Source organism: Orycteropus afer, unplaced genomic scaffold, assembly GCF_000298275.1.
Source record: "Orycteropus afer afer isolate SDZICR_OR568_19922 unplaced genomic scaffold, OryAfe1.0 scaffold00048, whole genome shotgun sequence".
NCBI lineage: Eukaryota > Metazoa > Chordata > Mammalia > Tubulidentata > Orycteropodidae > Orycteropus > Orycteropus afer.
Genome location: NW_006921635.1, coordinates 840,698 through 853,878, shown reverse-complemented (window position 1 = coordinate 853,878; position 13,181 = coordinate 840,698). Strand labels below are relative to the sequence as shown.

The following is a 13,181-nucleotide window of genomic DNA, read 5'->3' as shown; positions in this document are numbered from 1 at the left end:
ATGCATGTATATAAACATATATACCAAAAAACAAAAACCAGACTCACTGGCATCGAGTCAATTCTGACTCACAGCGACCCCCTTTGGGTTTCCGAGGGGGAAATCTTTACAGAAGTCGATTGCCCAGTCTTCCTTCCGCGGACATAAAGATTTATGAAATGAAGTAAATGGAACCAGGAAAAACTTGTTTAATTTTCGCCAAATGAGGATTTGGAGAGACTTTCTCTGCCCTCTGGCTTCCCATGGATGCTACTTGGAGCCGTTTTAAATGAAATGAAATCTGTTAGTAGGAAAGAATCAGCATCATTGTATTTTGAACATTTCCCCCCTCACCCTTTTCAGACGGAAAAAATAAAGGATGCCCAACTGCCGAAACCCGGGATCGAACCAGGGACCTTTAGATCTTCAGTCTAACGCTCTCCCAACTGAGCTATTTCGGCCGGCTGGTTCCCTCGTCTCTGCTTTCATCCTCCTCGCTGTTAGCCTGCCTGGGCCTGCTGCCAGTAGTCCGGAAACTGTCATCTGTGCACGACAGCCCCTCCTCCGAGAAATGTTTCCTAATCGTGCCTCCCAACACGCTCAGGGTCTCTTACTTACTATATACTCTTTAGTTAATTTACTAATTTCTTCATCCATTATTTGCTTCCACAGCTGGAATGACAGCGCCAAGAGGAGTAAAAACGTCGTCTGCCTTATCACTATTGTATCCCTCGGTGCCTAGCGTAGTGCCTGGCACACAGTAGGGGCTCATTTGTTGAATAAATGAACAAACCAATGAACGAATGACCGAATCCGTCCTGGCTCAGAGCTCAGCTCCTCTACACAAAGGAAATGAGGTCACCCTCGGGTGCAGCTCCCCAGGTAAAGGTGTGACAGGGAAGCAGACCACATCAAGGCCTGTGGGAGGGCACACCAATCAGAATGCAGCTTTCTTTGAGGCACCGAGTGACTCACATTGGCCTCCAAATGTGGCCTCTCCACGCCTGTGGGCTCCTGCTCAGCTACAAGGCACGCAGAGTCAACAGGATGGTCAGCATCCGGGCTTGGCCTCGGTGTTGCCTTTTCTGTGAAGTGGGTGGATGAGGGAGTGGAAGCAGGGAGGTCTTCATTATGTGAAGTCATCCAATAAGTGTTTGCTGGGCACCTGATGACCACCAATAAACACCTTCATGAGATGCTAAGAAGAGAAATGTGTCATGGTACCAAGACTGGATACCTGGGTGTGGGGACGAGAGAAGGGGAGAGCTGAGAAGACCTGAAGAAGGAAGGGTCGCCATGTTAGGATCTGAAGCACACCTTCCTCAACATCCTGGTCGGAAGACAAAGCTAAGGGAAAGGCCCTGAGGCTGAAACAAGCATGGCTTGTTGGAGGAAAGAAAGAAAACCGCGTTGGACAAGGTAGAGAGGGAGCGGAGGGAAGGGGAGGAGCAAGGGCAGAGAGGTGGGCAGTTTATCTCGCTGTAGAATACGTTTATTCTTAATCCATCTGCAAGTTATTTTTGCACTAAGGAGATGAGAGTCTAAATTGATTTCTTTTAACGTAAAAGGAAAAAGGGGGCGTTCTTTACCCACGCAGTTAGGGAATACCACAGAAGAAAGTCTTCACAGATTTACAACCTTGGAAACCCAGTGGAAGTCGCTAGGAGTCGGAATCGACTCAGTGGTGGTGAGTTTGGTTTGGTTTTGCCTTCCTACGTAGGAGTACCTACGCAGCTCTTTTCATTCATGAATTATGCTTCTTTGATGTGTGTCTCCTAATTTACTTTTATAAGCACAACTGTAATGTATAAAACCAAACCCACTACAACTGAGTCAGAACCTACTCGTGTACAGCTGCCCCGCTCTACAGGGCTTCTGAGGGGATAAATATTTGCGTCCCAGAGGGCTCGGATCACCGACACTGTAATATTGGTCAAACAGCCATGACCACTGCAACCCTGAACTCCTTCGCCACGAAGCATACACTCTCTTGTTTATTTATCATGGAGCACACCTTCCTCAAATGCTAGAAAGACACCTTTTTGGCATTACAGGAGGTTACACAAAATAGCCACTGGCCTCCCCGTCGGGGAATCGAACCCCGGTCTCCCGCGTGACAGGCGGGGATACTCACCACTATACTAACGAGGATGTGCCGTGGCTGGTAGCCTCCAGGTGCACCCATATAACAATGCTGCACTCTGGCTCCCACTCTGTACTGACGTCTTCATGGGCACAGCATCTCTGTCAAGTGGCCTGCTTCTCTGGACTGCGGAAAGACCTCCTTGAGTCCTTGGAAATGCAGAACACACAAGAATGAAGGAACAGGTGCACGCAGATCAAAGGTCTAACTTTCTGTATACCATTCATGAAACAACCTCTCACCGCCAGGGGATGTAGCTCAGTGGTAGAGCGCATGCTTTGCATGTATGAGGCCCCGGGTTCAATCCCCGGCATCTCCACTGTGGCCTTCGTTTTTTGCTGAGAAGCAGACCCAAGGGCCCCTATCAGCTGGCCTGTGAATGAGGGACTTAATAGGGAACAGGGCTAATCAATGCCTCTAGTCTTCGTTACAGACACACAGTCCCTGCCCTGGGGGTTTGGACCTCTAGGTTGGTGGCAGGCCCTCACCTCTAAGACACACTCCTAGTTATTCTCATGAGGCAGACAAAATACCGTATTTCCAATTAGTATTTTGCAACTGGCCGTTCATCCAGTAAGTCCTGAGCGCCTGATGCCAAGTAGTGTGCACGCATTGAGCGCCTACTGTGTGCACAGGTAGAGTGTCAAGTACCCTAGTGACCCCTGCATAAGACAAGCGAGGTTCTGGTGCTCATGGAATTTACATTCTGGTCCAAACAACTAATGATAAACAAGAAGGAGTAAGTTTTACGAAGACAGCAAACGTGACGAGATGGAGGCTGAAGGAGGAGTGGGGGCTGCATGTGTTAGGCAAGCTGTCAGGGAAGGCGTCTCAGATGACATTTCAAGTCTGTGGAAAGGATCCATGGGGCAAGGGAAAAGACAAATGGAAAGGTTCTGAGGTTGGGCGGAGGGAGGGGAGACTGTGTTGTTAGGACAGAAAGCAAGCCCTGTGCACGGAGCCTTGGGGGTGAGAATAGACGGGTTGAACTTGGTCTTCCAGACACTGGAAATGATGTAGTGGCAGGCTCTAAATGTCAGAAGGCTCCCTCTGGCGGCCACGTGGAGAACAGACTTTGGGAGAGCAGAGCGTGTGGAGGCTAGAGCCTGGGTCCAGTGGGTTGGTGGGAGGGTGACGGGGTTGTGGATAAACCCTGGAGGTACAGGCAACAGACTTTGCATGTGGTTTGCATGTGGGAGGTGGGCGAAAGAGGACTCGGGGACGTTTCCTGTTCTGGAGACATGGATTTGGAATAGACATGTGTCTTTGCGTTGTTTTACTCATGTACTTACAGAATCTATGTTTATATTATGGTATCAGCAGGATCTTAGGAAACATATATAAGCAAAAGTGAGGGAAAATCAACACCGTATGCGAGCTCAGTGATCAGCATTCACGAGGGAGTGGCCATCCACCCAGATGAGTTTCCACGCGCATGCGTCTGGGCAGAAGGTCTCAACGTTTGCAGTGTGATTGGAGGTCTGTTAGGACTCGTGTGCCCATGGCAGGATGACAGCAGTGTAGTGAGGACACACAGCAATCACAAGGGCCAAAGACCCAGTTGGGTCTGGAAGGGCCTGAGGGAGGCTTACTCAGGCTCCCTCCCTCCACAAGGGTCTCACCCAATGCACTCACCCCCCAGCCACCAAAAGGCAGCAACAGGTGAGCAGGGTTTCTGCCCAGGGAAACACCCCCCCGACTCAGCGCCCAGGGTTTTCATTGGGGATGGTCACACAGGCACCCCCCGTGCACCACGCACCAACATTTCCGATTCCCAGGAGTAAAGCTGGTGGTCAGCATCACCCCGTTTGCTGTGAGCCACACTCGTCAGGAAGAGTGAGAACCCTCAGGAAATCCGAGTCCTGGCCTCCAGCCAAGGGCATAACGTAGCCCAGTCCAGGCTTCCAGATAAGGGCGCACCAGATGGGGGGCCTTTCCAGGGGAACTTCCCCCTTTCTGAAGTCCTTCCTGGACCTCAGGTAACTAGGCAGGGACATGCAGGTCAGTTTGCAACGTGATTTTTGTTTTAATTTGGTATACACTTTCTAAACGCTGCTTCATGTTTATAATTATCATGGTGAATGGCTGCAAAGTGTTTCGCATGGCTGGTACCGTAATTAATTTAACGTGTGTTTCAAAGGAGTGTAGACTGAAAAGACAATCCAGAGAAATGGGCATCAGTATTTGCAAATCACTTCTCTCACGAGAGGAGCTGTGGTGGTATAGTGCCATTTGGCTGTTAACCAAAAGGTTGGTGGTTCAGAACCACCATTTGCTCTGTGGGCGAAAGATGAGGCAATCTGCTTCCATAAAGATTTAGAGCCTTGGCACATGGGAGATACAGACAACAAAGATGAACCCTTCTGCACATACAGTACTGCGTTGTCAGTGATGGTAAACACTGATCTACAGGTGGATAGATGGGTGGACAGGTATGTTTAGGCAGGTGGAAGTGTGCTCATGACCATGTAGAGGGGTGGCAGATGATGTTTCTACAAGTGTATTTGTATGTTCTGTAATAATGTCCAGGTATAAAGTAGAGCTGACAAGGGACAAGGTTGTGATGACTTCTTGGCCACAGCCAGCTACTCGGAGGGAGCAAGCAGTTGGACCTGTGGGCTCAGGACCATGGTCACAGGGGACATCAAGCTCAACTGGCAGAACATACTACACAAAACATCGTTCCACCTTCTACCGTGGCGAGCAGCGACTGGGATCTTAAAAGCTTGCAAGCGGCCATCTAGATGCAACGATGGGTCTCTCCTTGTGCAGAGCAGGGAAGAATGAAGAAAACCAAAGATTCATGGAAACAATTAGTCCATGTGACTGGTACACCACGTTATCCTCGGCCTGTATGACTACGAGACCAGAAGAACTAGATGGTGCCCAGCTACCACTGTCAACCACTCAGAGGGGGTATCTACGTAGGAGATCCTGGATAGAGTGGGAGAACAACAGGGAACAAAACTCAAAATTATTAAAAAGAAAAATAAATAAAAAGACCAGGTTTCCTCGTCTGACAGAACTAGGGGAAACCCCTGAGACTGTGGCCCCTGGCTGCCCTTCAGGTCTGGAATTAAACCCACTCCTATAGCTTCCAGCCAAACAAAAGACAAACATATGAGTTGAACATTTACCTGAGGTAGATACACTCCTTGGAGAGAACAATCATGAGAGAAAGAAGGGCTGTGTATGCACAGGAAGACAGCTCAGGAGGCAGGAGTGCATGGAGGGAAGGACACAGGGAAGAGGTGGCTATGGGCAGGAAGTGGAAAATGGCAGTCAATGTTATGAGACAAAATGTGTATGAACCGCTATTTGGAAAATGAATTTGCTCTGTAAACTTTCACCCAAATCACAATAAAAATTGGAAAAAAAAAAGATGCGGGGCCTCGGAAACCCTACGGAGCCGCTGTACCCTGTCCCATAGGGTTGCTCCGAGTCTGGAAGTGACTCGATGGCAGTGGTTTGTCTTTCCTCTAACAAGGGACTAATACCCAGAATATCGACTCGACAGCTACCGGTTTGGTTTAGCCAGAGTACGTAAGGACCTCTTACAACTCCACACTAGAGACAAACAATCCAAGTAAAAACCAGGTGAAGGATGTAAATGGATTTCTACAAAGAAAACTCACAAATGGCCAACAAGCCCACGAAGATGTTGGGCAGCAGACACCAGGAACATGCAAATCTACGTGAGCTAGCACTGCACACCCACTAGGACGGCTACTGAAAGACCAATGTAAGGAACGTGGGGAAGTGCCAGGGCCTCCCACGCTGCTGATGGGGGCGTGAAATGCTGGAGCTGCTAGAGCCAAGCCTGGCAGCTCCTCAGAAAGTGACACAAGGAGTTACCCCGCCACCAGCAATTCCCTTCTTCTTTTTCTTCATTGTGATTTGGGTGAAAGTTTTCCAAGCAAATTCACTTTCCATATAGCAGCTCACATACACTGTCTCAGCAATTCCCCTCGAGGGCACTCACCCAAGAGAATGGGAAACATTTTCACACAAAAACTGGTACACAGTGTTGACAGCCCAGATGTGGAAACAACCTAAATGCCTATCAACTAATGAGCGGCTAAACAAACTGTGGTGTGTGCACACAATGGAATATTATTCAACCATCAAAAGGAGTTAGGTACTAATACATGCCACGACATGGATGCACCTGGAAAGAAAGAAGCCAGACACCAAAGAGCACATGCTTTGCGAATCCACAGACATTTCGAGAGTAGGCAAACGCCAGGCAGAGAGGAGATTAGTAGGTGCCTGGGCCGGAGAGGAAGGAGGTGGGGCCGGCTAGTGCGTTTTCTTCTGGGAACGATGAGAACATTCCTAGATTGGAGTGGGGATGTCTGCACACCTCCAACCCTCAGGGCCACTCAACGGTACTCCTGAAAACGGTGGCTTGTATGGTATACTAATTAGATCCCAATAACAAACACAGTTTTGATTTTTCAAGAGGATAACATTGTTTAGTAAGAGTTCCCTAACTCCCCTCCGGGCCCTGTGAGACACGGGCTCAGACAGCACATGAGGAATGTTATGTCACCAGCACGTGACAAACAGTCTACCGTGTGAGAAACAGTCACAAAATGCCCCAGCTGGGGCACGCTGTCTGGATGCAGCAAGCTTTGTCCAGAATGAACTGAGGTGAACGAGTGTCTCCAGGGGCCGGGCCTCCTCGTGGGAGCAGGCCAGGGGCCGGGGCTACTGTGCCGGACCCTGCCTTCTGCCAGCCCTCCGTCTCCTGAGCAGTCCGTGGCTCACAGCCAGGTGCCAGTCAGCGGTCAGAGGTGGGGGGCCAGGCTTTCTCCACGTCAGGGTGCACAGCCTGGGGGAGCCACTCACAGTACTCGGCCAGCAGGTCTGCAGGGGCAGAGCGGACAGCACGTCAGAGGCACCTCCGAACTCCGGGCCCTTCCAGAGACAGGTGGGAGAGGCGGCCACAGCCAGATGTGGCAAGTCCTCCCACCAGCTCCTGCCTTGGAGGGCCCTGGGTACTCCTTCCCACCCCCTGAGCACAGGCGCTATCGGGTCAACGCACACTTGGGGTTTTTCTTCCAGGCGGCTAGCAAGGCGTCGCGGCAGTCTGCTTTCTCCAAGACGAGGGCTCGAAGGAGGCTCTCGGTCCTGGGCTGCAGCCTGTCGGGCGGGAGCAGGGGGTGGGCTACTGCTGGAGCCACTGCCTAGCAGGAGCAGGGCTCGGGGGCCTGGGAGGAAGGTGGCCCCGACTGGATCAGCACGCCAGGCAGGAAGTGAAACCCTGCAGGTGGTCCAGTGGGGTGCCCTTCCTGCTCGTGCTGGCGGCACTGGGGAGGGGCCCAGACCCCCCCTCCTCGTCACCCTGCCTTCACGTCCTACTGCTGCTGGAACAGAAACACTGGCTGGGTGGCCTTCACAGAATGTATTTTCTCACAGTTTAGGAGTCCCAACCACATCCACTGCCATGGAGTCCATTCTGACCCACAGCGCCCCTAGAGGACAGAGTGGAACTGCCCACAGGGTCTCCAAGGCTGTCAATCTTCACAGAAGCAAAGCCCAAACCACACCCACTGCCTGGAGTGGATTATGACCCAAAGCGCCCCTAAAGGATAGAGTGGAACTGCCTACAGGGTCTTCTAGGCTGTCAATCTTCACGGAAGCAGACCACCTCATCCTTAGATGAGTGGCGGGTGGGTTTGAATCACCAATCTTCTAAGAGGAACATTAGTTAAGATGAGGTCATTCTGGAGCAAGGTTGGTCCTTCTAAGAGAATGGAGATTTCAGACACACAGACGAGACAACCATGTGAAGACAGAGGCTGAGGTTGATTCGGCCACAAGCCAAGGGATGCCTGGAGCCACCAGAAGTTGGAAGAGAAGGACAGATCCTCCCCTGAGCCTCCAGAGGGAGCGTGGCCCTGCGACACCTTGATTTTGGACCTACAGCCTCCAGGTCTGTGAGAGAATACAGTGCTGTCTGCTAAGGCGTCCACTCTGGTGACCTGTTAGAGCAGCTCGCGGACCCCCACAGGCTCCCTCCCCACCCCCTGCCTGTGCTCTCAGAGCAGGCCGCACCTGGCCCACGTCTTCAGCATCGTGGTGGGGCTGGACAGCAGACACCCCCGGTACGAGGCCAGCTTGCAGAAGACCTGAGAGAGACCACAGGAAGGGGTGAGAATGCTGTTTACCTCCTGCCCGCAGAACCTAAGAAAATGGCCGAGGGAAGCCCCCTGGCCACCTACCTGCCCTTCCAGCAGAAACCGGGCCAAGTGTTTGTAGCGGTCGATGCCCTCGGGAAAGTCCATCTGGACCTCGGGGAGGGGCCAGCCGACCCGATCTGGAGACGGGAGCTGGTGAGCACAAGCCTAGGGGGGGACCCGTCACTGCCCCGTCACTGCCCTGACCCCCAGAGGGAGGAGACCTGGCGCGACCCCTCTGCAGTGCAGGGTATGGGCTGACGCGCCCTGGGGGCTAGCTGGCAGGGGGCTGTGCACTCAGGAGGTGGCCCCACTCACAGAACACACTGGCTCGGTGACACAGCACACGCCCCGTCTCAGGGCAGTAGGTGGGGGGTGGCTCCTCGGCCGGCGGGCCAAACTGGCAGTAAGGGGGCAGGAGTGCGGGTATCCACTGCACCTCCACAGCCGAGACACCTGGGGTGCAGAGGGAGCCCGGGTCACTGCAGGCCCACCAGGCGCCTCCTGGCTGCGGGCCAGCGGACACAGCAGGTTGGAGTCATGGGGAGAGGCCGGTACCTTTCATGTACATCTTGGTGGTTTCCACAATTTCCTGGTAGACCACAAACTCGGGGAGCTCTCTGAAGAGGACAGAACTGGGGTGGATGAAGACGGGGTCATCGAGGAGTGGGGTCTGTGGAGAGAGGTGAGTGCGTGAGGAGCCCTCCCTATGTGCACCCCCAACGAAGACATGATCATGCACTGAGTGAGAGCGGTCCGCCAACGGAGGAGGGTGGGCACCACGTGGTCCATCCACCCTCGGGGTATCACTCAGCCACGGGAGGGACGGAGTCCTGACCCATGAGCCACAGGGGTGCACCCTGAAGACAGGACTCTGAGTGACAGGAGCCGGCCACAGAAGGCCACATAGTGGAGGCAGTGGCCAGGATGGGCAAGTCACAGAGACAGAATGCAGACCGGTGGTTGCCAGGGGCCGGGGAAGGGGAGAATAGAGAATGACTGCTGACGGGTCGGGGAGGTTCTTTTGAGGGATGATAAAAATGTCCTACACTTGGTTGTGGTGACGGCTGCACAACTCGGAAAACACCGTCTAGCAGTGAACCACACACTTTCACTAACTGATTATGTGGTGTGTGAAATATGTCTCAGCTGTTAGGGAAAAAAGGCACAAGGAAGAAAGACTGTCAGCCCACAGAGGAACACAAGACGGGGACAGGCGTGGACAGACACAGTTCTTGTCTTCCCCAGCCCCTGGGGACTTCCCAGAGGCTGCAGGGACCCGTGACCAAGGAGGACATTCCCACGCAGGCCCCCAGTGGTCCTGTCCGCCTGCCCTTCGCCACCAGCTCGGAGCCAGACATCTGGAGTACCCAGGCTGGCAGGCCACTGGGCGGGGGTGGAGAGGCAGCCCAGGCTCGGTGGCCGCCCCCTGCCCTGCCCCCACCCCGAGCGGCACCCACCTTGTAGGCGTTCCTCCACTTGTCATCCAGCAGCTCCTCGCTCTGGACCCTGCGGGCCAGGTGGTCGCCCAGGCCGGCCGTCACAATCTGCCGCAGGTAGGTCACCTGGCTCTCGGAGGGCGGCTGCATCTTGGGGTCCACAAAGAGCTCCGCCTCGGGGCACACGGCATTAACTGGGGAGAACACGGAGGGGACTGGCTGCCTCAGCGGGGGGGCTGGGGCCTCGGCCGGCCCTGCCGTGCACCTTCTGGTGTCACGGAGACCCCAGGGGCTACAGAGCCAACTTCTCCCCAGGGTTACACTGGCCGTGACCTTCACGGAAGCGCTGTGTCAACCCTTCCTTCACGGCGCAGCTTCAGACTACCAACTGTAGGTTAGTCTTCGAGTACAAAACCCTCCGCCCCCCGCAGCCCCAGTGACAGGAACAGGTGTGCAGAGCACAGACCCAGGACACAGAGTGTCCCCTCCGCAGACAACCACCTGGGGACGTGCCTCCCTCCTGCCGCCCTGTGTGCCGCTGGCAGGCAGGTGGTTTGTGTCGCTGAGCCAGGTATAGAGTAGGGCGGGGGACAGGCAGCCCTGCCTGAGACAAGGGAGGGGAACCCAAGTTTGGGGAAGAAATCTCAGAGGGAGGGAAGGAAGGCGGTGGCTTTGGGGTCCTGTGGCTTCAAGAGAGAATGTGACTGACAGAAGAACAGTGGGAACAGGACCAGGGAGGGAGGCGGGAACAGAACTGGACGTTTTGTTCTGCTCTGAGACACGCACTGTAAATCCCCGTCTGTGTCCCCTACTCAACCTCTGACAAATTTTTAAAGAGAGAGAAAAGGAAAAACTACGAAGCAAGCACGCACACGTTAGGGACAGGACACGAGAGCCAAGACCGCAGGGTCTCTGCCCCCGACAACTTCTAGAAGCTTCCAGTCTCCCACACCATAGCCCAACCCAGCTAAGACGAGTCCAGACCCCACCTCTCACACCAGCAGCCTGCAGAGAGAAGGGGCCATGGGACCAGCTACTCTCCAACTCTGACGATGAGCGGGTCCTCAGCACCGCTGGCCGTGACACAGAGCAGGGAGGAGCCAGCCAGCCTGGGGCCCACTCAGGGTGTCCTACCTGCGGTGGTCAGCTGGCCCCGCAGGCGTCGGATCTCTGTCATGGCCTTATACCGCAGCCCGCTGGCTTCGCAGAACTGTGGCGAGCCACCAGCAAACTCCCAGGCCCCTACAGCACCTGCAGGGTGATTGGGGGTGGGGGCTGCTGGCTTATAGCCCTCAGCCCCTTGCCCCTCTGCGCACCTGACTGGCCACCCCCACCCCAGCCCCTCTGTCCAGCCTACCCCCATGCCCACCCTCACCCTCCACCTGCCGCCCAAGCCACTCATCTACTCCCACCCTCAGCCCTCCATCCACTCTCACCCCTCTACCAGCCCCCCTCCACTGCCCACTCCCATCCTAGCCCCTCTGTCCACCCCCACAACCCCTTGGCCACACTTCCACTGGCCACCCACCCCCAGTCCCTCACCCTCCATCTGCCCCCACCCCCTGGCCCACCACATACCCAGGAGCACCATGAGGTCCCCGAGCAGCAGGGAGGCCCCCTGCCCGGCCCAGGTCCTCCTCATCTGGGCCACACGGGCCCGCCTGCTCTTCAGCGTGGCAAGCTCCTGGTCGCTGGCAGCTGGCCTGCGAACACACACACCACCGGGCTACTGCCTGGCCATCCTCAGGCTCAGGGGCAGGAGACACACTCACCAACCGGGACAGGTCACCGCGACCACAGGTGGGTGGGGTCCCAGTTAACACCAGTGACTTCTCAAGCTCAGCTCAAAGTTCACCACCGTCAAGATGAAAAGGGAGGACCCTGCGTGTTATCATAAGGCAGGCCTCACTCGGAAGGCAGTGCTCTGTCCACGAGGCCAGATGTTCCCTGCAGGAGTGCTTGACGACACTCACAACGTACAAAACCCATCCAAGGAATAACTAAGGTTGCCTCCGGAAATGTCAGCAGAAAGGACCCTTTGTAAGATCAAGCCATGGGAGGCAAATACTGTATTTTTGCATATAACACACCCACACAAATAACACAAGTAGGAAACAACACACAAGGGGTTGAGAGGTTTGCAAAAAACCACATGCATACAACATGCGTGTTATATGTGTAAAAATGCATTGTACACAGGAGGGGGCCACATGGTGCCACTGGCCATCACATCAGGAAATTATGATCTACCTGACCACTAAGGGAAGCAGTCTGCCATCATAACTCATCTAAATCTTGCCACACATACGTACACTCATACACATACAAGTATACATACACATATACCATTTTGTTAACATTCCTGGCTCTCCCTGGATATTATGGAGTCATTGTTTTAAGCGGATTCACTGTAAGAGGTCTTTTCCTGAAATCAATGACCCTCTGATTTTCAGGGACACCCCCGGCCCAAGTCTCACCATGTCACTCAATCTGCAGAGGTGGCAAGATGGGCATTACCACCACACTGTGGAGATCAGAGAGCAAAGGGTCCGGAAAGGATGGGGGGCCCGCCCAAGGTGCCCCCGGAGCTCTCCCCCTCAGGCCCAAGCACGGCCCCAAGCCCCCCGGCCGAGCCTCGCACCTGTCCAGCTCCTCAAACAGCTCGCGCACCGTCATGGCGGCCACGATGGTGATGGTGTAGGGCAGGCAGCCGTGCTGTCTGCTCAGGGCCAGCATCTTGGCATAGCGGGGCGCCACCGGAAACGTGGCCATGGTCCTGCCCAGGGGGGTGATGGGGCAGCTCACCCGAGACCGCTGCAGCTGCTTCATCCTGGAGGACGGAGGGCGCGAGCGGTCAGGCTCCCAGAGGACGTCCTAGAACCAAGGCTGAGAGACCCTGCCGCCCGGGTCAGCTCAGGCCTGGGCGCGGGGCCAAGACATGCGGGAGCTGGGCCTCCTCCCTCCCCACCCAGCCCAGCCCTACCTCGCTGCTTTCTGGGGCGCCTGAAGGGCCCCCAGCGAGATCAACAGCTCCTCCGCAGCAATGAGGGCCTCCACAGAGGGAGGGGTTGGGAAGGGGAAGTTGATGACCTGGGGACACAGGAGACGGCAGGAGACAGGTATGAGTGCAGAGACATACGCGGCCAAGAACTGAATAGAAGGCCTGGCTGGGGCCACAGGTCTCAGTGGATGGGAGGCCAGGCCGGGCGGGATCATGCAGCACCTCGGGGCACTAAAAGGACTCTGCATCCCTCAGGCAAATGCAGAAGCCACTGAAGAAGGTTCAGTAGAGAAGTGATGGTCTCACCAAAACAACAAAACTGCTGCCTTTGACTTGATTTCAACCCACAGCGCCCCTAGAGGACAGAGTGGAACTGCCCACAGGGTCTCCAAGGCTGTCAGTCTTCACAGAAGCAAAGCCCAAACCACACCCACTGC

The 13,181-nt window shown here is 54.8% G+C and overlaps 1 protein-coding gene and 3 non-coding genes across 4 annotated transcripts in view; 1 reads left to right on the top strand and 3 right to left on the bottom strand.

The window, feature by feature from the left end:
• Positions 1 to 367: 367 nt before the first annotated feature.
• TRNAF-GAA lies at positions 368 to 440 on the bottom strand. The gene has a single exon. It is a non-coding gene; the product is annotated as a tRNA-Phe (tRNA).
• Positions 441 to 2,058: 1,618 nt separating this feature from the next.
• Positions 2,059 to 2,130, bottom strand: TRNAD-GUC. The gene has a single exon. It is a non-coding gene; the product is annotated as a tRNA-Asp (tRNA).
• A 239-nt stretch (positions 2,131 to 2,369) lies between these two features.
• Positions 2,370 to 2,441, top strand: TRNAA-UGC. The gene has a single exon. It is a non-coding gene; the product is annotated as a tRNA-Ala (tRNA).
• A 4,464-nt stretch (positions 2,442 to 6,905) lies between these two features.
• The window catches only part of DHX37 (DEAH-box helicase 37), a 35,194-nt gene continuing 28,918 nt past the window's right edge, over positions 6,906 to 13,181 (bottom strand). Inside the window, exons 18-28 of the mRNA XM_042780580.1 lie at positions 12,727 to 12,833; positions 12,385 to 12,573; positions 11,322 to 11,446; positions 10,878 to 10,994; positions 9,765 to 9,937; positions 8,863 to 8,977; positions 8,623 to 8,760; positions 8,350 to 8,444; positions 8,183 to 8,256; positions 7,170 to 7,267; positions 6,906 to 6,991 (exon numbers count right to left, since the gene is read on the bottom strand). Coding sequence (XP_042636514.1) covers positions 6,906 to 6,991; positions 7,170 to 7,267; positions 8,183 to 8,256; positions 8,350 to 8,444; positions 8,623 to 8,760; positions 8,863 to 8,977; positions 9,765 to 9,937; positions 10,878 to 10,994; positions 11,322 to 11,446; positions 12,385 to 12,573; positions 12,727 to 12,833 — 1,317 coding nt within the window. The remainder of the gene's footprint in view (positions 6,992 to 7,169; positions 7,268 to 8,182; positions 8,257 to 8,349; positions 8,445 to 8,622; positions 8,761 to 8,862; positions 8,978 to 9,764; positions 9,938 to 10,877; positions 10,995 to 11,321; positions 11,447 to 12,384; positions 12,574 to 12,726; positions 12,834 to 13,181) is intronic.